Source organism: Genypterus blacodes, unplaced genomic scaffold (genome assembly GCF_046128005.1).
Source record: "Genypterus blacodes isolate CSIRO-AG114 ecotype Tasmania unplaced genomic scaffold, CSIRO-AGI_Gbla_v1 ptg000036l_1, whole genome shotgun sequence".
Taxonomy (NCBI): Eukaryota; Metazoa; Chordata; class Actinopteri; order Ophidiiformes; family Ophidiidae; genus Genypterus; species Genypterus blacodes.
The window spans coordinates 3,799,941-3,824,141 of record NW_027466849.1 but is presented as its reverse complement, the minus strand read 5'-3'; the positions used below and the strand labels follow the sequence as shown (position 1 = coordinate 3,824,141).

Below are 24,201 nucleotides of genomic sequence, written 5' to 3'. Positions count from 1 at the left end.
CATAGAGGACAAAATGCTACAACAACAAAGAGCAGGATTTCAGAAAATGCCTTTAACCTCTAGGAGGCTAAAGTCATTTTTAGAAACAAATGGAAATTACAAGAGGATTTAAGCTGTCAAAGCAACGCTGTGGCAACACTGTTTGTTATCTAAGTTATGTAAGTTAGTAGTGCTCCAAGTAAGCCTCTAAAAGCTCCTCTATGAGAAGTTTGAAGTGTAGTTACATACAAATATGTTCAATTTTGCTTCACAAAGTGTTTTCCTATGACCTTTGAACCTGAAATGTCTGTATCCTTGATGTGTAGAAGCTGTTGTTCCAGAATGATACACCTTCAGTCATAAATGACCTGAAAGTCAAGAAATCTTGTTAAATCACTCGACGCATTCAGTGTTAAACCTGTTTGTGTGTATGTGTGTTTCAGTGAGGAGGACTCTGAAAAGTGGCCTTAGTCTGGATGTCGTTCAGGCGTTGGGACTCGACAACAAGACAGGAGACAAAGTCTGAGTGAAACCGATCAATCAATCAGGGTGTTTACCAGACGGACTGAAACCTGACCTGTGGACCCCCCCTCCCCAACCCCAACCCCACGAGGACTAGGTTGTTCTCACATTGCTTCTCCCAAACCTGGAGCAGAGATGAGTTTTCCAGATGAGAATTTGTCTGCTGTCCTGAGTCAAACTGATGAAACTCTCGTACGAGCAAACAAAGCTTGGACGCTGGGACATTAGCTACGTTACATTAGGACGTTAAGGAACAAGTGGAGCTGTGCCATGAAACCAAAGATCTGCTGGTTTTCCTTTCATGTGGGTTTGTTTTCAACTTCCTGTCATGCTTGACATTCAGTACATACTTTTACTTTTTTTTTCTTTTTCTGTAAATTTGCGTGAGGTTCGGTTTTGGTCACATCGCCCAGTTCAAAGGCAAAAATGTTATATATATGTTTAATGTTGTGTTTCCACAGTTCGATCTTTCTATCAGATTGTTTGTGCCTGGACATTGGATGGGGCCTTAAGATGCTCCAGTAAGACTAAAAGACGATTGTAGAGGCCGTGTGTGCTGCAGGAACTCGTCTCACAAACTCATTCTGTCCTGAAATCCTTTGGAAAGCTCCCAGTGGGGTGATGTCATTTCAGCCCGATCACGATGGAGTGATTTAAGAATTAAAGGCAGAATGACGTTTGGTATTTTGCAGAGTGATGTTTAAATTAATGTTGTGACCCAAAACACAAAATCTTGAGTCCTTGAGTTTCACTGGACATGGCCTGTGAAGTCCTTGAGTCTGATAAGAGCGTGTGTGTGTTGTGTGTGTGTTGTGTGTGTGTGTATATTTGTGTTTCACATTATCACAAAATTCCACCAGAGGCGTAATGCTCACTCCTCTGTTATGAAACTGTTCAATATTTCACCTGCACCTGTTTTAAGAGTTTGTGTGAGAGATAGTAATGATCTTCAGATTACAATCTCACCTATGTTCCTTTTTCACTGGGAGCAGGTGGAAGGTGTGTGTGTGTGTGTGTGTGTGTGTGTGTGTGTGTGTGTGTGTGTGTGTGTGTGTGTGTGTGTGTGTGTGTGTGTGTGTGTGTGTGTGTGTGTGTGTGTGTGTGTGTGTGTGTGTGTGTGTGTGTGTGTGTCAGTTTCCAGGCACATTGAGACAAATGCTGATGGAGGGCTGTTTTTAAATTAAAGAGTATTTTATTGAGAGGCTTATTGGAAGACTGAATGTGTTTTGGCTGTAGTAAATAAAGGTTTTTACATAACAGATTTGTATTCATTTACTTGTGTTAGTTTAACTGTTTTGTCACAGAAACATTGTCACATGGAAACCCTCAGCTGAGACTTGAACCTCTGGATTCTGTAGCATATGCGGCAGAGGACGGAAAAAGAATCACCCCAGAAGTGAAGGAAACCTGTGATTACTGACAGCTTTAAGGGTTAAGTTATGGCACTACAACATCACAGCCATATTTGTATGACACTAAAAAGGAAGTCTGGCATTTCTATGTCATGTGATGGCAACTGACCAATCACATCCTGCTTGTTGAAATAGTGAAGGATGTTATCAAGGCAGCCTTCAAGGTGCAAAGAGTGGATGTGTAATTCTTTTACCTACCTTTGACACAGCCTGACTGCTGGATATGCATGGAGACATGAAAGAAACATGGATGTGAACGCGTCCCTTAATCCTGTTTGACCTGACCCCCATCTGAAGTCACTGTTACACAAAATGACACGCACGAGACCCACTTCCTCCTCCTATGAAGTGTGTGCAGCCTCCGTCTCTTTAATTGGGGATTGGGCGAGTCACATGTGCCTCCCTCCCTGGTGTCTTACCGGAGCGTGTGTGCGTGTGTGTGTGAGAGAGAGAGTAAGGAGGGGGAGAGAGAGAGAGAGGGACGTACGCAGGTCCCAGCCTCTCGTCGTGTCCTCTCGGTGTCTGAGTATATAAGCGCCGGATGCTGTTTTCTCGCTGAGCTCCGGGTGAAGATGCTGTTGTGTGTCGGTCTGACGCTGCTGCTGCTGCGGGTCGCCGCCGCCGACCTGTCCGGGGCAGCTGCTCCGGGGCTCGGCGGCTTCTCTTCGCCGGTCCCCGCCTCTCCCTCCTCCGCACCGGCGCTCCTTCTCCGCCTCCCCGCGCATCCCGAGGCGGAGCGCGCGGCGCCCGGCGTGGCCTTGGCCCGGTCCGCGGCGGAGGAGGCTGTGGTCCCCGGAGAGGAAGAAGCCGGGGGGCAGCAGCAACATCACGGCGGCGGGTACCGGGTGGTCCAGTGGGAGTGGAACTACGTCCAGACCCCGTACATCATAGCCATCTGGCTACTGGTGGCCAGTGTGGCTAAGATCTGTAAGTACCTGTGTGTATGTTTGTGTGTGTGTGATAAGATGTTCATAAAGCAGTGCAGAAACTTTACCTAATATATTACAATTATACTCCGGCCATCGAGATCCTAAAAAGTCACAAGAAAGTTTAGAATAAGTAACACAATCTTTAAATATGTTGTTTTCATCCGTCTAATTCCGATTAAAAAAATATGCATATGAACTGTTAGCAATTAATTATTCCATGGGCAATTTAGATGGGGCCATGGCTGATCCCTGGCGTAGCTGTATCACCATGGTTACATGGTCTCTAGGTCAAGCATTGACACAAACCTGTGTGTCAGTTACAGAAGGTTATGAGGAAGAGGAGGCTCTCTACACATCACATCTTACAGTAAACACACACATCTTATCCAATGTTTGATAATAGAGGATATCATATGTTCTAACACACCTGATCCTGATCAATATCTGATCTGGTCTAAATGTTGATTGCATCATAGGACACAAATGAATTAAGCTTGGTTAAAAAGACAAAAAGGTCAATAACTATGAAATAATTTCCAATATCTCAATCCAAATCTAATCTGCTCTCCTCCTCAACAGGATTTCATTCAGAAGATTTAATTTCCTGTAACAAACACGCTGACAGACACAGAGACAACTGCTGAAAGGAGGAACAATACAGAATGTGCCTTTAACCTTAGTGATGTTGAGCTGCTTAAGCAGAACCAGAATCACACACACGCACGCACGCGCGCCCGCACACACACACACACACACACACACACACACACACACACACACACACACACACACACAGAAAGACAGACACGTACGCACACAGACACACAGAAAGGCAGACAGACACACACAGAGAACGATAAAGAATTACACACACACTCTCTCTCACACACAGATATGCACACACTGATAGACAGACTGAGTCTGTCTGTCTATCAGTGTGCATACAATTATAATTATAATTCAGTCTGACCGACACACACAGAAAGAAAGAGAAACACTCATACACAAACATGCACACTGGAAGAGACTGAGAACACACATGTACACACACAAACACACACACACACACACACACACACACACACACACACACACACAGGCAGACATTTTCTTGGTGACTCACTGAGCTGCTGTGACACTGACCTGTTAAATATGTTACAACACTATGTGACAATATAATGACCGCACACACACACACACACACACACACACAAACACACACACACACACACACACACAGGGCTGTGTTTGTGTCACACAGTGTGTGTTAATGCAGGCCCATCATCGGTTTTATGTGCCAAAAAACAAACACTGCCAGACTCACTTTATCACATTTTCAAATTAATGGAGATGCTCAATTTAACATGCTGTCATTGTTTACTTACGTAGTACTACATTTAACAAAGATGCATTTTGATGTTTGTGCTGGCCTCTTCAGATTCAGAATGTTGCTAGGCGGTTGCTAGAGTGTGGTAGTATTGGTAGAAGCCATGTAGTGGTAGTAATAAACAATACAGTTATTGTGGAATGAACCCCTGAAATATTCTTAAGTATCTCTCAGCAATCCACATATATATGGTATTGCAGACATGTTATCTCCTCAGTGTGTCGACTAGATGAAAGGTCGTAGTCTGACCTTAAGGCAGACGAGGGATTGAACAGCGTGACAAACTTCAGGGCTCAGCTCAGGTGCTTGTTGCTCAGGCGATGGTTACAGTGTTGGTGCTGAATATTAGAGAGGCTGAATGTTCTGTACCCAGTGTCAGCCTGGTGTGTGGGAGGCTCAGCTTGGTGTGTGTGTTTGTGTTTCTCATGCCTTACGATGGCACTGTATCTATTCCTGTCAAACACAAAACAATGTACTAAAAAGTTTCAAACCCTCATCAAGCTTATTAATCCAACAGAGCGTCCATTCAAAGACCTACAACCTAGAGTTCTGGAAAATCAGTTCTGCTGTAAGTTGACATTTCTTTATCGGAGAAAGAAAGAACCAATGAGGGAAGCAAAGACGAAAGTAAGAAAGGAAGAGAAGAGACAACAAAGGAGAGGAAGTACCGTCTCTCTGTCTCAGTATGGAGTAGTCATGACGTTTTTTTTACAGGAAGTGGTGATCAGGGTCATGTAGGGGTCAGACAGACGGTTCTTGTGCCTGTGCCAGTGTGACACAGGAAGCAGGAATTCACAGCTTCACGTGGTTCAAATAAAACGTTTCTTCCTTTTCTTTCTGTACAATTTTATTTGTCAAGCACACATTTTAGACCTCTGAACCCTGTGAAGTTTTGGATGTTTTCGTCTGTGAACAAGCTGGTGAATGAACAGAGGAGCCTCCTGCTAACTGAGTGTTCAAAAGAGCGTCATGTGTGACATGTGATTCAAACAATACAGAGAGACTTTCCTCTTTGATACTCAATGGTCTGTGTGAGTGTGTGCATGCGTGTGGTTGTCTTTTACGGGTTCCAGCTGTGATCTGAACAGCATCATCGCTTTTGAAAAGTTTCTAACTCTTTGACTTTGTCATTTGAATGCAGTGAGGATTTTGATTTGTGCCAAACCAGAGCTTTGCATTGAAATCATGGATGTCTAAAGGGGATATGATTTGTAGAAACACTGGGACAAAAATAACTGTAGAAAAAGTACTTTGAGGAGTTCTTGAGAGGTCTTAATATTCTGCTAGACTCTGGAAATGTTATAAGATTTTCGAAAAAAAAATAAACATATCTACCGAAACCATGACAAGGCAAAATTAATTGATTGATTAATTGATAATCAAAAGAAAAGCAAAACAAACACTGCTGCCAGAAACACAGCAGTGTCATGTTGATTTATGAGTAGTGTGTGTGTGTGTGTGTGTGTGTGTGTGTGTGTGTGTGTGTGTGTGTGTGTGTGTCTGTGTCTGTGTCTGTGTGTCTGTGAGATGATCGCTCACACCTGGCTTTGACTGATCTGTTCATAACTACGTGTACAGGGACATGTGAACATACACACACACACACACACGCACACACACACAGTCTCAGGTCTTCTAATGTGTTGATGAATGGTGAATGTGAACGGGAACAGACAAAGACATATTAAACATGTTGTGTACTTTTCCTTCAATTGTTCTGTTGTGGGTGTTGAACCCTTCATCATCTCTCCTGCAGTGTTCCATCTCTCTCAGCGCTTCACCACCATCGTCCCAGAGAGCTGCATGCTGATCCTATTGGGCCTGGTCCTGGGCGGGGTCGTCCTCATAGCCAATAAGAAGCAGCTCTACCAGTTAGAGCCCGCCCTCTTCTTCCTCTTCTTGCTGCCGACCATCGTGGGCGACGCCGGCTACTTCATGCCGGCCCGCCTCTTCTTTGACAACCTGGGCGCCATCCTGATGTATGCCGTGGTGGGGACACTGTGGAACGCCTTCTGCACTGGCTTCTCCCTGTACGCTGCCCGACTGGTGGGGATCATAGGTCAGTCTGAGGTCATACTGAGGTCACACAGGAGCAAGATGACGGCAGCATCGCTTAAATTGATACTTACTAGTTAAGAATGAACACAAAGTGGTTAAAATAAAAAACACACTTACACTCATATTACACATTTGATTGAACATTAAAGCAACAAAATTGTCAGGTCAAATACGTCCAAACTTGGTCACTGACGATTTTCATCAGTTGTATCATTCTGGAGGTATTTGGACGTAGGGTCATCACGTACCGATCAAATTGTGATGTGTTAGGGTATGAATGATCAATGATTCCTTAGTCTCGATTTTTGAGACTTGTGTGTGTGTCTGTATGTGCAGACGAGCGTGTGCAGGCAGATCTGATGGACTTCCTGTTGTTTGGTGCGTTGATTTCTGCCGTGGATCCAGTGGCAATATTGGCAGTGTTTGAGGAAGTCCATGTCAACGATACTCTCTTCATCATTGTCTTCGGAGAGTCTCTGGTTAATGACGCTGTTACTGTGGTAAGACTCATGAACGCACAACTTGAACCTCACCTCATCAGGTCTGCGTTCTGCGAGTGTAAATTAAATCAAATGAAATGTATTTGTGGAGTCCAATATCACACAGTGTGAATGTTTTTGAGTGGTTTGACAGATGGACTGACATGGTCATCTCACCTCTTGCCACAATTCCCAGTTTTTCTTGAAATGTTTTGACTTTATTCTGGCCCTGTCACTTGTCGTAGTCATAGTAATGTGTTGAATGTGAGAAATCTGAAGTTCAGCCTGAACAGATTAACTTAATCCTCAGCAGCACTCAGAATATGAGCTTAATCCATTAAGAAATGACAAACTAAACTGTGACCTATATATGTAGAAATAACAACATAAAGACGATCAGTCACCAATGATTGAACATCAAAGGGAAACTGATCGATGGGAACAATAAATTCCTTATATATAAATTCCAGGTTTTATACAAAGTCTACATTTCCTTTGTGGAAGTTGGTGCGGCGAACGTTCAGACGGTGGATTACTTTAAAGGAGTGGGTGAGTCCACTGACAAACACTCGACACACAATTTTCCAGTGAAATTAAGTGTTTTCCATCCAGGACCTTTGTCTTCCTCCTCTTTCCCTCCCCTGTCTCTTTTACAGTCTCCTTCTTCATAGTCAGCATGGGAGGGACATTGGTGGGCCTGGTCTTCGCCGTCATCTTGGGCTTCATCACTCGTTTCACCAAAAAGGTCCGGATCATCGAGCCGCTCTTCATCTTCCTGCTGGTCTACCTGGCCTACCTGACCGCCGAGCTCTTCTCCCTGTCCGCCATCCTGTCGTAAGTGCCGCAAACCAGTATGACCAGTGCCGCCAGTGCTGGATTAGTGGATTACACCCAAAACAGACATTTGTGTGTCCATTTTAACTCGTATAACCTGCGTGTACGGTGCCTGTACGTCCTTAGTCTCTGTCATCTAAGGATGTTTGGAGTGGTTGCTAAGGTGTTGCTAGGCTGTTCACTGGGACTCCAGGGACACCTCTCTCTCTCTCACACTCTCTCTCCCTCCCTCCATCGCTTCAGAATGACATTTTGTGGCATCGGTGCAAATAAATATGTGGAGGCCAACATTTCCCAGAAGTCTCGGACCACAGTGAAGTACACCATGAAGACTCTAGCCAGTATCGCAGAGACCATCATCTTCATCTTCCTGGGAATCTCAGCTGTGGACAAATCCAAGTGGGCCTGGGACACTGGACTGGTGTCCTGCACCCTCATCTTCATCTTCATATTCAGGGCTTTTGGTCAGTAGTCATATAGCCCTGTCTATGTCTGTCTGCCTGCCTGACTGCCTGTCTGTCTACTTCTTTCTATCTCTCCCTCTGTATGTCTGATAAATATTCACTTCCCTTTTGTTAGACATTCTGTCCTGACCTTTACTAACCTTCCTGCTCCAGGTGTGATTGGTCAGACGTGGGTCTTGAATCGCTTCCGACTTGTCCCATTGGACAAGATTGATCAGGTGGTGATGTCGTACGGTGGCCTTCGGGGGGCAGTGGCGTTTGCCCTGGTAGTGCTGCTAGATAGTGAGCACGTCAAAGCCAAGGATTACTTTGTTGCCACAACCATTGTAGTCGTCTTCTTCACTGTCATGTTCCAGGTAGGAGCAAATTCACAAACTCAGCCCAAACTGTGTGTGTGTGTGTGTGTGTGTGTGTGTGTGTGTGTGTGTGTGTGTGTGTGTGTGTGTGTGTGTGTGTGTGTGTGTAGGACAGCAAAATATAAGGACGTAATGGAGATTCAAATCAAATCAAAGTAAGGAGTACAGCCGTCTGGCCTATGCATTGAGCAGCTCAAAAGTTCCTCCACTGTTCCACCTGCTGTGTTACTGTGGTGTTCTGTGGTTTGAGCTCAGGTGGCACCGCAGGGAAGAAGGAAGACGTGTAGGTCATGGAACATCTTTTCTCGATGTTCTTTTATCTGGGAAAGGTCATAAAGCGATTGATGGTAAATAGACTGTACTAATACCGCACTTTTCAAGCACAGCAGGAGCCGTTTGGTGTTCAGTGTCTTGCTCAACAATATTTCAACAGGCTCTTTAGGAGGACCCCAGAATTGAACCAGTATCCTTTCCATCCCTAGACGCTCTTCAATCCTGAGCCAGGCCGGGACATACAATTGCGCAGAGTTCTTTTTGCATGTAGACGCGTTTATCGGGCCTCTGTTGGCTTATTCACTGCGACAATTCTGTGTATAACAAACCGATTGGCTGTTAGCCTCTATTCTCCGCAGCTGTTAGGCGTGCAGAGCTGTGGCTGCTTGCTTTTTCTCTCTGCTCACCATTGTGGACTCAATCAAGACCACCTGCTCCCACCAGGCCTCGCTGCCAATGCAGTATTCAGCATGAACGGCTGCTTTGTGGACAGGGAAGGAGGGCAAACATCGCCTACACTTATTCTTAGTTGCCCTAAGAGCTCATGCAGCCGTGTCCTCGTCTCTGGCTGCACCCGCACGCACTGCAGGAATGTGAGGAGTTAGCACAAAAGGATTCCTGACAGGTTTCCCATGACAGTTTTTTTTCTTAGTGAAGCATTATGTTCTGTTTTCAGTGTGAAGATTAATAACTTCAGAATGTCATGTTGGCTTCTTGAGTTTTGGGTGTATTGATTTGCATGGAAACCCTTACACTGTTTCTCTGGAATGAACAGATTTTTGACAGTCTATTGTTGTCTATGTAACCACACTAACTGGCAGCAGCAGAGGAATGTGTGTTATTAGCTGGTGGGGACTATTGGGGACTGATTTATGGGCGGATTAGATTGCTAATTAAGAGAGCAGTAAATTCACTTGTCCTGCAACACAAAAACATCATCACATATCTCAAAGTTTAAGTGACAGAAAAGCTCTTCATCTTCACAAGTTACTGGCTCTTTGGTGTTTGAATCCATCGCTCTAGAGTCAAGATTTGTATGGTTACATCCCACTACATGACATAATAGAGTATCATCCTTAGGGGTTAGGCAACAGAAGACTTTTACTGGATTCACTGAAGTCTGCTGAAGTCGCTGTTGTTAACGTGGCGTTAATAATATGGACCATCTCTGAGGGAAGCCGAAGGAGCGGTCACATCTATGAACAAAAGCTTTGTACTAATTATAATGAATTAATCTGCCACTGACTCAGCTGTCACAATGACATAAAAAACAGCACATGGTAAATGTGTACAAAGGTACACAGAACAGAGGAGAAATGTCAAACTATGAGAAATAATCAATAGATTATGGAATACATAAAAGTATATGTTTCTTTTAATGTAGCAATTTTATGTATGTGTGTGAGAGAAAGAGAGAGAGAGAGAGAGCAGCTTGTTGAGCTCACTTTATAGGATCCAGCTGCACTCTTCACTTTTTCTCTGAATGGGAATTGACCTAAAGATGGCTCTGTTTGTACATTCTGTCCATGGAATTCCATCTGGATATTCCAGGTCCCCAAAAAATGGACCCTGTAACCTTTCCTGCAGCGCTGCCTTCAGGGGAAATTTGCATAAGAAATGTCAAGTTGACTTTAATGGCCGTGACCTCCAGCATTCAGATGCTGTTTGAGCGGCTGGGATGGAAAGATTCATGCTCTCCAGAGGATGAACCGCTTACATTTTAACAATCCTATTTTCTTTACCACTAATGTTATTTTTGCTACTGTTGCTTTTAACATCACCGCAGGTCAAACTTCAACAAACAACAAATCTTGTGTGTGTGTGTGTGTGCGTGTGCGTGTGCATGTGCGTGTGCGTGTGCGTGTGTGTGTGTGTGTGTGTGAACCAACATTACAAAATCAGCTGCCTTAATCCACTCGCGAAACTTGCTCTTTTTCTGCCATTTTGTCTAAATTATCAGATTTTAAAAGCCGGAAAAAGGATGAACACATCATAATCACGTACACTGTTTGGTGGGTAGGTGCCCATATGCGTGTGTGGCATTGTTTACTGGCTGCATACACTTGCTGTCATGATGCAGCAGTGTAGTTAGTTTGGGTGGTAATGGGAGCCGCACACTCGTTACCATCTGTGTTGATTAGCATCAGTAATGAGAGCCACATGGACGCCGTCGCTTTGCTGAGGCTCATTTAGGTTTTATGACCAGTGTGTCCACACACTGGGAACCATCTGCACAAGCACATTTTTTAAAGATAAAATAAAATCTGTAATATTAACCACAAGAGTCCCTTTATGTGTAATGTGTAATATTTTTATATCAGAAATATTTCGCTCACTCCAAATTTAGTTATTAACCGCTGCTGGCAGATGGAAAGGTTTCAGTGTGTAGTACTGAAGCATCTGTCCTGCCGTTACTAACCCTCTCTCTCTCTTTCGCTCTATCTCTCTCTCTCTCTCTCTCTCTCTCTCTCTCTCTCTCTCTCTCTCTCTCTCTCCCTCTCTCTCTCCCTCTCTCTCTCTCTCTCTCTCTCTCTCTCTCTCAGGGTCTGACCATTAAGCCTCTGGTAAATTGGCTCAAAGTTCCTCGCTCCACCAACAGGAAGCCGACCATCAATGAGGAAATTCACGAGAGGGTGAGAGATGACTTTCTTCTCTTCTTTTTTCTCTTTGTTTCTATCTACTTCCATTCTTCCTCCGTTTTCTTCTTCCTCTCTTTTTTTCTACTACATCTTGTTGAAATGTTCCAGAGCAGTTTAGGTCGCCTAAAAATCAGCAATGTAATAAACTGTGGCTTGTGACAATCTACACATTCCTGATGAAGCTGTAGACAACAACATTTTGTTTACTGAGTAGAGTCATCAGAACAGGTCATGTGACTTTTCTGGAAACAAGCATTTTCCTATTTAATTCTATTTTCTAACAAATGTGTTTCAAGTAGATCCGGTGGGGAAGAATTGTAATAGAATCAAGATTTTTTCTCGAAATATTTTTCTTTTGCTTTTTTCCCTCTTCTAGAAGAATTAATAATAATAGAATAAGTAAGGACTAGGCAGAAATGTCCAAAGCTCAGAAAAATATTTTTACATGCAACATTTTTAACACATGAACCCTTCTTGTTTGTGTACCAAGAAGAGGACAGAGAGAGAGAGGGGGAGGGGGTTTCACTTCAGTAATTCTAATAAATGTAATGTAATTCTCTGTTTAATTGGCCGATGACTGGCTGAGCAAGAACCACAATCTGTCTGCAGCCATTACATAAAACAGCCGTCTGTGTGTGTTTGAAACATCATTGTCGTGAAAATGAAAAGAAAAAGACAGTGATTTTGGGAGCACACAAAGTTTACTCACAGATAAGCACATGTCTAATTGTGTGTGTGTGTCCTTGTGTCCTCTGTAGGCCTTTGATCACATCCTGACAGCAGTGGAGGACATCGCAGGACTGCAAGGATACCACCACTGGAGAGACAAGTGAGCCCTACAAACGTGTTGCTGTCTATTAGTGATTTGTCCACAGTCTCCAGTATGAGCTGACTGACACCAAAGCCATGTCAGTCTTTGGTGTTGGGCAAAGTATCTCCACCCTAACACCACCGGAACAGAGGTTTATAGATATTTGAGAGGATTTTCAGAGAGATGTGCGACCTTGAGATGCTGTTGGATGAGATTTTTTGCCTCTGGTCACAAGTGTGTCTGTCTCCTCAGGTGGGAGCAGTTTGACAAGAATTACCTGAGTAAGCTGCTGCTGAGGAAGTCTGTGTACAGGAAGAGCGAACTGTGGGAGGCTTATCAGAAGATAAACATCAGAGACGCCATCAGTGTCATCGATCAGGTGAGGAGGAGGAGGAGGAGGAGGGAGGGATGAAGGGCTCACATTATCAAACATGGTGAGATTCACTCTGGAGAGGAGATACAAGATGTGACTATGAAGAAAATGCTGCTTCTGAATTCACTGTGACATTTCCATTGATATTCACTAGATGGCAGACTTTGGCAACACATAAACCATCTCTCTCTCTCTCTCTCTCTCTCTCTACTGTATATATCTCTCTGTCTCTGTCTCTCACCCATAGACCTGTACTTGTCTTTAGTTTGCCTCCTATAAAATAAAGCTGCACTATGGTTGAGAAACTAAAGAGAGGTGAGGGAATGAGAGCTCGCTCCATGACTTTGCTATAAGGCTGTCTGTCCTGGATGTTTTTGCCTTGGGCATGCACACACATACACACACATGCACACTGGAAAAGAGTTTGAGTCAGCAACTTTGCTAGCCTGCTGAGGAGGAACGCTGCACTAACTCAAGTACCAGAGGTCTGACAAAAAATAAAATGTTCTGTGTTGCTTTAATAAGATTTTATGCTCATGATAGATTTTGCCTTTTAAAGCTTAAATAAGCTTTTGCTGATTCTAAAGGTGGACTATCTGCTGACATAGGGAAAGCAGGTAAAGTGATCAGGGCTGAACTGAAAGGTTTCCTCCCTGGATAAACAGTGCTGAGGGTTTGCAGGGCATAAATCATAAAAACCTCCACGCTCGCTCCGCTCAGCCTCCTGCCAACTTTAGCTGCACGCCAGGGCGGCCATTTTTCATGTCTAGGCCCTCCTCACATCACCGCAATGACCATGATATTTGAGGGACGGGTACAGGAAAATGCTTCAGCATTTTTTACCAAACTCAGAAATGATAGCGTTTGTCATATTTATGTATTCACGCACTTTCAACCTTTTTACAATCTTAATTTTCGTTGAACTCTGTCTTTTATTTTCCACCAAAAAGTTGTTTTATCCAGATGATTTGTGATCGTAAATCACTCCATAATAATGCCTCAATTATTTCTGCCTCACCCAGCAACAGGCGGATGCCAAAAATGCATCATTTCAGACTGAATTTACAAAAACTACAAAAAGGCCATCATACAAGACCAAGGTGTACGACATTTTGATGTGAAATGCAGGTTGGAAATGTCCTTGGAGATCAAAAGTGCAGAGTGCATCCATGTAACCTCTCTCTCTCTCTCTCTCTCTCTCTCTCTCTCTGTGTTTGTGTGTGTGGTTGTGTGTGTGTGTGTGTGTGTGTGTGTGTGGGGGTTCAGGGTGGGAATGTCCTGACCTCAGCCAGACTCTCTCTGCCCTCCATGGCCAGCAGAACGTCTTTCCCCGAGGTCACCAATGTCACAAACTACCTGTGAGTCAAAGTGGCATGTGTCTGAAGATGTGCGTCTGTTCTATAGTCTGCTAAAATCAATGACATCATTTGGGACCTTTATGTGGTGCAGGCGGGGCTGGGGGTGGGGGGGGGGGGGGCTTGTTGTTGAAGACTTGTCACAGACTAAACCATCAAAGGTTGAGTGATTTAGGGACCTTGTAGAAGCAGCGGGAGGTAAAATGGCCTTTAGGTTCTGCTCTCAGCACTCTCTATGCTTAATTGTCTAATGTTGCGTGTGTGTGTCATGTTTCAGGCGTGAAAATGGTAGCGGTGTGTGTTTGGACCTCCAGGCGATCGACAACGTCCCAGGGGCCAAAGTGGAAGAAGATACAGAGACGCACCACGTCCTTGCCGAAAACCTCTACAAACCCAGGAGACGGGTAGGAACACACACTGACACCTTTCTGTGTGTTTTCATGTCAGTGTGTGTGTGTGTATGTTACTGGAGTGTTCTGTTTGTATGTGGTTTCAGTATCAGTCCCACTACAGTCGCCACTTCATGCCGCTGGGGGAGAAGGAGCGTCAGGACAGGGAGGTTTTCCAGAGGAACATGAGGAGCCGCATGGAGAACTTCAAATCAATCCGACACAAGCGGCACAAGAAGGAGCGCAGCCTCAAGAAGGTGGGCGAGGAAAGTTTGTGTTTACATTTTGGGGGAGTTTTTGTGGTCATGTCATTAGTCTGGTTTGTCACATAACAATAACAAAGGACACAACACAAACACACAGCAGATTAAATCACGAAAAGAGAAGACAAGAAGATGTTACATGATGAAATTGTGAGATGACGTGAATATGTATGGCACACACATCTGTAAATGGTCTAACAAAATATGAAACTTATTATATGATTAGGACTTTGTGTTACACCCAGGGGAGGGGAAAACAAAAAACATGGGACTTCCCCTCTTCCCTGCTCCTGAGAGATGACAAACAACACCAAGATTTAAGCCCTTAAAGCATGTTTATGTATCATTAAATGAAAGTTTGGCAAACCTTCCTTTCAAATAAACAGAACACAAATACCATCAAGTTATCAATCTCTAAACCAATAAACAAAAGTCTGGCTGGTTGTAAGCAAACCATGCCCCTTTTTATCATGTGAGAGCAGGTTTGAATCCCAGCAGCGGCCATGAGGGAACCAATCAACAGCCAGGAACCCCATAATGATCAATTACTCCACTCCATTAGTCACTCAACCACTCAGACCACACACAGGACCCACAACTTAAGTGATCGCAGTGATCAATAAATAGCACAATGGGTCATAACACATCTAAACTACTGTATATCACAATGTCATGCTGCTCGCCTCCCAGGGTGAACGTGAAGCTGGAGGTCAGGGAAGCCGTTAAGGAGAAGTAAAGTCAAACTTTTTTCCGCCCACACAGGGAGTGATTTGTATCAGTTTCTGTGTGTGTGAACATTGCTGAGAAAGCAGACGTGTCCCAACGTGTCCTAAACATTCTGATTATGCAGCTTCTGATCGCACGCACGCACGCACGCACGCACGCACGCACGCACGCACGCACGCACGCACGCACGCACGCACGCACGCACGCACGCACAGAGTCTGATTACCTGTGTTAGAGAGGATTCCTTAATTGCAGCAGAAAGCGCTGGCCGCTCTTTGTTATGAGACAAAGTTGTGCACTAATTGAAGGCCTGCCTCTTCCTGTTATGGCTGCAGGTTAAATCTAATGTTTACACTCCTGCTCTCCGCAGCGTCGAGGATCCGACAGCAAGGAGGAGATCTCCGACAAACCCAGACGCAACGTCAGCTGGCAGGACAAAGGTAACCCAAACACAGACGGCAATGGGTAAGAATTATCCTGAATTAGAGGAATCGCTGCTCTGCTCCGAGGTGAAAGGACAACCGCTCGGATTAAAACAGATGTATGGCAGCGAAATCAGCAGGTTAGCATCAGAGGAGGGAGAGATAAACAGTTAGTTGACTGGTAAACGCTTCCCCCACCCTATTGGACCGTGAATCATAGGATGAAGAAACATCTAAGCACCACGAGTGACGCTGCATCTGATCTTCAAATCCCATAATAGAGTTGTTTGAAGGGCTCTCATTACCGCCACCAGGGCCAAACGAGCCACTTCAGTATGGCTCCGTCTCTCAATCCCAAATTGTGAAGTAAAGCCCTATCTCGCAAAGAAAGTCTAAAACTTTCCTGACCACCAGTAAATGTAATGAGTGGTTTCATGGACCAAACTCATCCTGCACACCAAGCGTCAGGAAATGAGATGCTGCTTGGTGGAGGTAACAATGATCATAGGTGTGTTCTTACGTGTTAAAGGACATTCTGTGTGTAGATCCGGTGGTCGTTTCGATGGAATCGGACGAAGAGAAAGGCGACCGCTCGGATCCAGAGAAGGAGGAAGACATGGGCATCACCTTCGTGGCTCGTAAAGTTGAAACGCCCAAAGAACGCCCAAAGTCAGGTACTAGGAAGCTTACATACACCCCACACTCCTCAGTTCAGTTTTTCCACTACAAAAATATTGGGGATATGTTGTTCAGGTATATACAAGCTCTGACAATGTTGGGTCAATTCTGACCTGGCGTTGTGGTTTCACCCTCGTGTGTTATGTCACCCTTTAGTCCCTGCAGCTCTGGATGGGTGTTCAAGTCCAACGACGGCCCCCACCTCACCCTGCGGAGGAGACAGCCAGTTGCCATGGAAAGGTGGGGTGGGGTCTCCACCTCCCTGTGTGTCTGTGGAGGCCACTAAGATCATTCCTGTGGACCTGCAGCAGGCCTGGAACCAGAGCATCTCCTCCCTGGAGAGCATCTCATCCCCACCAGCAATCGCCGAACCCGTGCACCCCAGGGTGAGCGCCCTCTCCAGGCTGGGAGGTGCACGCCCTGTCTCATACACACCACCTGGCAGCACCTACTCAGCTGGAGGCCAGGTAGCGCAAGACCCCTTTCACTTTCTAGAAAAGAAAGAAGAAGAAGAGGAGGAGGAAGAGGAGGGAGGTGCACAAGAGATGCAGCCTCTCATGTCGTCTTTGAGGCTCCCTGTCTCCCTGCCACCACCGCCACCTCCACCTGGCTCTACCGCAGGCTCAGGGAGGCGGAGGAACCCCCGCGTGTACCTGAGGAACCTGGTGACGCTGCCACCACCTGGTAGTGGTGAGCCGTGCAGCCGAGGTCCCACTCAGCTGTAACAAAAGATCAGGCTAAGGTCAAACCATCAATGCCATTCACAACCTCTAGAGGGCAGAGTAGGAGCCAATCAGCATCTCTTACTCCATCGTTTGACATACACACAAGTGAGCATCATCAGCACTTTGTATGATCATGTGCTGCCTACCAGACTGAACATAGATCAGATCGTCCAATAGGAAATAAGCTTTTAGCTCCTCAGCTTATTAGATCCCCTGGTGATGATGAGTGACCTGAAGGTTGCGTCACATGTTGCCTGATCAGACCAATCACTGCCCTAACATTCACATTGAACCTGGGACAGATTGGCCCAAATTCACTCTGACATGAGCCCAACAACACAGATAATCCTGTCAGTGCATCATGTGACCAGCCTGCAAGTGTCAGAGGTCACCAGCTAGTTCTCTGCACACTAGTCTGCTCTCTGCTGCATTTCACTCGTAACTGCACAATTTGTCACCAGCTTAGATATGTTTCAGGAGGCCTATAATCTCTAGGTAGACGTTTCTAATGACCAGCATTTTATTCCAGAGTTCAATGTCTTAATGTTTGTTGATGATCATCTCAAGAATGTCCACACTTTCAGTGGGTCCTCAGCTGATCCCCCCCCCCCCTGTGGAGTGTCATCAGAGCTGTTCAGTGCCCCGTCAAGCACAAACATTAATAAAAATTTGCGCCAAAACAAAATGGATAGTGAATGAAAAACACATGCTAGAGCTCCAAGCTACCAGGAGGGGCCATGAGTTCATTAGGACATCAGGTCTGAGTTTCCTACCTCTTCCAAATTCTGTCAGAGATTCAAATCAGTCTCACGTCGCTCATCTCTTTCTCTTGTTTTTGTCTCTGTTCCCCATAATGAGCCCATACATGTTCACGCTCAAACTACATGTGTGTGCTCTCCCATAAGCACTTATTTACTGTATGTACCTAGCAGCCCAAAATACTTGGTGTAAATCTGTGAGTGTCTCGTGCAGCTTGTCCACACATTTGAACAGTGTTGCACAATGCTATTAAGCTGCTATTCATGACATGGGGCCACAAAAAAGCCAAACCCAGAGAGAAATGTGCCTTGAGTAACTTTTTACATTTCTTGGAAATATTTGCAGCTGATTTTCCCCAGAAGCTGTTAACTGGCCGATGTAAAGATTAAGGCAAACATTAGGACAGAAATAAAGCAGGAAATACTGGATTGGCTTTGTCCTGCATTTAAAGCAAAGTGCCCAGGTTCTGGTTCATTTACGTAACCCGCACATTAACTTCTCACAAACCTAGAGTGCCTTCATCATGTGAGCATGTGCCAACCTTAATGTGCTGGTACTCACTGAAGTACTAGACTTAAGTAATTACATGCACCCAATTTAAAACAAAGCTCCAACACTAAACCGAGCTCAGCACCCTCCCCCTCCCCCTGGTGGCCCTGGAGCACTGCCTGTCTATCAGTCAGTACGTTGTCTTGCATTCTAAAAGCTTAATTGTACAGCGGTTAAGGCAATAAATTGTCTTTTTTAAAAATCCGTTCACCATAACCTGATTAGAGTTGCCACAAATCGAAGTCTGCTTACTCCAAGTAACAAACCTTGATTATGTGATTTTAATTTGATTTATTCAGGCCTGTAAACATTTGAATCAGTCTGTCTCCTGTTCATTCCATATATGTTTATGGCTAAATCACATTTTTTCTTTAATCACAGGAGGAAAAATACTCGACTTGACTAGGAAAATACTTGACCGCAATACTATCAGTATCAAGTGCTTATACACATACTGATAGGGGGCGCTGAAGAGCTGCGTCACGTCACACTGTTTCCTGCGTGTAGCTCAGCTGACTCGTAAAACCTTTTTATATTTGGCAGATAATGTAGGGATACATTCTGATGGTTTGTTTCTGGCACTACATGTCCAAACAACATCTTACTTTGGATTCGACTGTGATGTATGAATCTATGGGAGTGTGGAAGGTTGTCGGGTTCTATAATGAAGTGTAGGAAGTGTATCTTTAAACGTTACATTTTAGAAACGATGAAAACAACTTAATGTTATGTGTCAATCGCATTCACTGTATGTACTGTAAAACGATTAGAATTAGAACAAGTAAACTAATCTTAGGTAGAGTTACATTTAATCTTATTATCACCGCTGTTTCCTTTTAATCAATTTCTACAGGCAAACTAGTGTTGTATCTGTCATGTAATCAATCAAACTTAATCATTTAGGTCCTAGTGCGGTGGGACACTAATTGGCGCATGCCAACGTCTTTAATGAGGCCCGAGTGAGCCTGATGCCTGATTCTATAATGCTGCTGTCTCACTCTCATGCTTCCTGTAAACTCCAGCTGTTTAAAGCCTTATTTGTTAGCCTTATCTTCTCCTTCTCTCGCCAAACTGATGCAAACAGCATCCACATGTCTGACTATTTATTCTGCCAAAGCTGCTCATATAAAAGCAAAGATGTATTTTGTAAAGGCATAATGTGTAAAATCTAAAGGGTAGTTTATTTTGAATGACCAAAGTGTGTACAAAGAGCAAAATGAACATTTATACAGTGATTGTACGTGTATTGAACTGCCTTACTCTGCTGTCTCTCTTGTTGTTGCTTTTATGTCTGTCCTGTGGATCTTTCTCTCTTTCTGTGTGTGTGTGTGTGTGTGTGTGTGTGCGTGTATGAAGCCATCCACATGTTTATTCTTATTTCTCCTGCAGCAACAGCTCTTGTTTCTGCTGATAGTGATATATTTAGAGTTTTTGCCTGACCGTTTTTCTGCTTTAAAAGCTGATCGTGTGTCAGCCACTTACACACAATCACTCCCTGTGTTATACGGATAATTACTATAATTACTGCGTCTAGAAGGAAAAAAGCAGCAACTGAAAATTATATTGGTTGGTGTGTGTGCGGGTGGATCACATTTGAATGTGTGCACATGTGGCCTTTATTCACACTGGTGTCAAACGCAGATCATTGAATAGGAAAATAATCAACAAACAACTAGAAGTCACACCTGAGGGTCCATACCTTCGCCAAGGCTGCGTTGTCCCCCAATTATGGGTCCATCTCTCAATGATAGAATTTATTATTGATTAGACCGTGATCATTCCTCCCCCACTGATAAAGAAACAAACTTGAACCTTTCATGTCCAGTTCCAAAGTTGTTGATAGACTTCAAATGTTGTCGTCATAGCGTCACCATGCAGGCCGATTGATGTTTCATTTATGGCATACATAGTGATGCCATGTGTCCACCAACATTGATTACTGTAGAATAATTAATTCATGACACACAGCCCTTGGTGAAGAACCAGCCATGCCAACTCAACTTTGGCAACCGCGAAAATCATAAGATCTAAACTTTTGTCTGTCAAAGGCGAAAAAGTTGAGAGATATCTGAAACATGGCAGAGGTTAAGCATTGGAGCCGTTTGTGTCATGTTGATAATGTAGAAACTGACACCAGTTCAGAAACCAGATTTACTGTCTGTTTTAAGCACAAAACGGAAACATCATTCATCATTCAACAGTGGTTGAACCAGTTCAGCATCTATGTGCCTCTCGTGTCATTGTGTACTGACTTATTCTTTATTCAAACACATAGAGCAACAGTGTGGTGTCAGTCTTTGTGTTCTCACAAGTTTGTGTTCTGTCAGTGTTTCCAGTTGTCCTGTGGAAGTGTTTATTATCTTTGGCTTCTGTCCACACAAATAAAGTCAATAAATACGAGGTTTGTTTTTTCTGAATGAGCCCGGCTGCCGCTCATCCTGCCTCACTTACAATCAATAGTTTTACTCAACTAGAATACAATAAAATGTTTATTATTGTATGTGTAAAATGGCAATAAACATACAGTATGTGCACATACAGCGCCTCGTTATGTACCTCTGGAGTGAGGCACGCAGTGTTGGTGCAGCCTGTAGACCACACAGAGGCTGTAAGTGATGATGCAATGAAATGATAAATAAAATGTAGAATAATAATAATTGTTCTTTTTATTGTTATTATTATCAGAATTGTTCGGACCAGGTTACAACATTTAAATGTTGTTGTATCAAGTATTTATATATGGAGGACTAAAAGTGCCAAAATTAAATCAATAAATACGCCATTAAATAATTAATTAAAAGTGTCATTAATTAATTAAATGTGTCATTAAATGTGAAATAATTGATTAAATAAAACAAGTCATTCAATTTTAAAAAAACATTTAATTATTTCAGTGCACATTTAATTATTTCATAGTTCGGTGTTACAGCGAACCATGAATTCATTTTATCCGTCAACCTCGCCCATCAAAGTCGGTGGGCGGGGCTAACGCGAATCTACTCTAATCCACTGCTTTGGTCTGCCTTGAAACAGAAAGTAGAAGAAGTTTTTCTAAACATGGCGGCTGTGTTGATGGAGGATCTCCGTGAACTTTCTAGAGAGTTGGTGAGAGATATTTTAGACCTTGCACAGTATGTGGAAGCAGGACCTGCTGACCCCGAGCATGTAGCGTGTAAAGCATTTATTAAAGCTTTGCATCAATCCATTATCTGGAATCGATTTGCCTTGACTTGATGTGCAGGGTAACCAATCAGGTGTAAGAATCCGCCCTCTAACTTTGAAGGGTAAATTTGACGGATAAAATTAATTCATGGTTAGCTGTAACACCGAACTATGAAATAATTAAATGTGCACTGTAATAATAAAATGTTTTTTTTAAATTGTATGACTTGTTTTATTTATTCAATTGTGTCACATTTAATGACACATTTAATTAATTGTTGACACATTAAATTAATTAATGACACTTTGAATTAATTATTTAATGGCGTATTTATTTATTTAATTTTGGCACTTTTAGTCCTCCATATTTATAGTAGTTTAAAGTAATTCGAATCACAGCCGGCTTTACAAGCACACAGATCTGTCATTAATGGCGCCTGTCTGCGGTAAACCGGTGAGTTTACCAAACCACCTTTGGGCAGAGTTTGGTCACTGACGTTTTATTCGCTGATAAAGTAGCACGTTTCTATGATTGCAATATAAAATATGTTATATAAATTTAAGAAAGACAATTGCACGGAGCAGCAAAGTTGCTTTAGTAAGTGTACAGTTAGGAATTTAGCTTGTTTTCATGTTTTAGCTAGCCAACTAGCGTGTAATGTTTCGGATTCATGAGTGCCCGCGTTAACTGGTGGCTAACAGTTCCCGGAGAAAGCTTTATTGTTTTCCTAAATAGATGAGTAATTTCACTAAAAGGAAGAGGAGGTCGAGGTGGAAAAAAATGTACCCAGTTTTGAACTCGGGCGCTTTAGTCACCCTTTAGCTTGTGGTCACTCGGTAATCCGCTACACGAGTAACGCGAGTTCGGTGACCCGATAGCAACGCTCTTTAACGCTGGTAATTTTGAACTATTGTTGACTTAACATTTAGGCGTCCAAACTATTTTGTTCATAATTATTGGTGACAGATACTGTCACTTAGGTCAGTTCACTCTTCTAACAAATTCACCACACCTTTGTCTTTAGCTTTGCTTACTTTATTTAACAGGTTTCACAGACGGTGCTAGCTAACTGCCCGGCTGACTGCAAAATTTTGAGCTCCACGTGAGTCACCGTGGTGGCGTCAGGATCAAAGCTAGCTATGTGGTCAAAATAACTATTCCTATCTTGAAAGCTACCCCCCTAGATTCACACGAAATACAATTATAACAATAGAATAGAATGTGGCGAATGAATATTGATCCAAAACATGATAAATAGCAGTAATAACAGTGAACTCCAATCCCCCAATTTTCTTAATGCCTGAAATCTGGCAATGAACGTGGATAAAACCAAAGGAGCAGGGTGCCATCTGGTGCTTGTTTGTCCTACGTCCTTGTTATGACACATAATGAAGTGGAACTGTAATACAATAGTGCACTTGTATCTCCCCGGTGGTGTTATTCCACATCCCTTACCATCATTTGAGCCCAGCTGTTGACATGCCAGGATGTGGGGGCTCACACTGAACCTCACCTTTTTGACAGATTTGTCTACGGGAAACTTTCCAATAATTCCTCATTCCTTTCAAATGGGAGGTTGGGGAGATCTGGGTTGCCAAGTGCAAATACACTCCTTGGCAATGAGAGTCAAAGTTAAAACAAACCCTCAGAAACCACTAACGTGTCTACGTGCATAACTATTGTCCTGTCCAATTTGCTATAAAATTAGCAAAAGGTTTGGTTGTATTTGGTTGCAACGACCATCTCCATCTGGTCTCATAATAGGTTATGCGAAAAAGTCTGTCTTTACTTAAATACTTATGAAACACCAGCTAACTACAACTGTGAGGAATTTAAATTTTTTTGTAACATTCGATTTTAAATAATAATAATAATACTAATAGTAAATTTTGAGTTTGGGCTGTAATGGAAACTCCACCTGTCCTATGGACTTGGTGCTTAAGATCTGAGGGATCCTTGCCAAAAATGTTTAACGTTATATGTGGGGTAGTTACAGTATGTAAAAAATGTGACAACAATGTATCATATTCTGTATGTGTTGTCATCAGGTCAGGATTGAATGAAAAACTGTTTTATCCACATTCAGGAGCTCGTTGGCCTCACAGCGTCACAGAGCTGCTGGTCTGTGATTTCACTGGAGAGATCTGTGTTTATTTTAAGTGACCTTAGTGTCAGAAAAGTCTGAGGCTGCGATTCAGAGGATTAACTGTGAGGAACTACAACAGCTGAGGGCTTAGAGCAGCCACAGATCTGAGAACAGTTGTTTTTTGAAGCGGATGACAACTGCAGTACTGAGGCAGGATAATTAACACACCGAGAATAAAGTCGTGAAAAATTATGCAAATTATGCAGCTTCATCAAAGGGTTTTGTCCTGATTTGCTAAACATTGAACACTTTGCTCTGCTCTGGGAATGTGTGAGTGTCTTTGTCTTGATATTTTTAAGACCCCTAGGTAGCTCCTAGTGACAAATAAAGGAGCGTTTTGAGCAGATGTTCCCTCACTGTGAGCAACAATGCTGTCGTCACGTCTGTTAGAGGCTCTGTGTTTCTGTCCATATGCAGGTCGGTGATTTTGGCCTCCAGTGTTGCTCTCAGTTGCAGGCCTGGACTTGACTGAGCAGCTTTGAGCAGAAGAACAAAGCCTGGCCCCTCAGC

At 43.5% G+C, this 24,201-nt stretch overlaps 2 protein-coding genes across 6 annotated transcripts in view; both read left to right on the top strand.

Annotated features, from left to right (window-relative positions):
- Positions 1-1,760, top strand: part of fhod1 (formin homology 2 domain containing 1) — a 36,027-nt gene extending 34,267 nt beyond the window's left edge. For all 5 annotated transcript variants that reach the window (XM_076146951.1, XM_076146950.1, XM_076146949.1 and 2 more), the window contains one exon: positions 423-1,760. In XM_076146951.1, coding sequence (XP_076003066.1) covers positions 423-505 — 83 coding nt within the window. In that variant the 3' untranslated portion in view covers positions 506-1,760. The remainder of the gene's footprint in view (positions 1-422) is intronic.
- Positions 1,761-2,316: 556 nt separating this feature from the next.
- On the top strand, positions 2,317-21,354 carry slc9a5 (solute carrier family 9 member A5). The gene is made up of 16 exons (XM_076146973.1): positions 2,317-2,840; positions 5,986-6,288; positions 6,624-6,787; positions 7,237-7,315; positions 7,423-7,600; positions 7,844-8,064; positions 8,218-8,420; positions 11,237-11,326; positions 12,091-12,161; positions 12,396-12,522; positions 13,783-13,874; positions 14,149-14,275; positions 14,368-14,517; positions 15,620-15,689; positions 16,217-16,345; positions 16,506-21,354. Exons 1-16 carry the CDS (start codon positions 2,486-2,488, stop codon positions 17,072-17,074), a joined length of 2,928 nt encoding a protein of 975 aa, XP_076003088.1. The 5' UTR covers positions 2,317-2,485; the 3' UTR covers positions 17,075-21,354.
- Positions 21,355-24,201: the final 2,847 nt, after the last annotated feature.

Bases quoted from the DNA above. Each gene is read 5' to 3' on its own strand.
- slc9a5 (XM_076146973.1), top strand. From the start codon at position 2,486: ATGCTGTTGTGTGTCGGTCTGACGCTGCTGCTGCTGCGGGTCGCCGCC. The intron at 6,289-6,623 runs GTCAGTCTGAGG...CTGTATGTGCAG, and splicing joins CCGACTGGTGGGGATCATAG to ACGAGCGTGTGCAGGCAGAT. The intron at 8,421-11,236 runs GTAGGAGCAAAT...TCTCTCTCTCAG, and splicing joins TCTTCACTGTCATGTTCCAG to GGTCTGACCATTAAGCCTCT.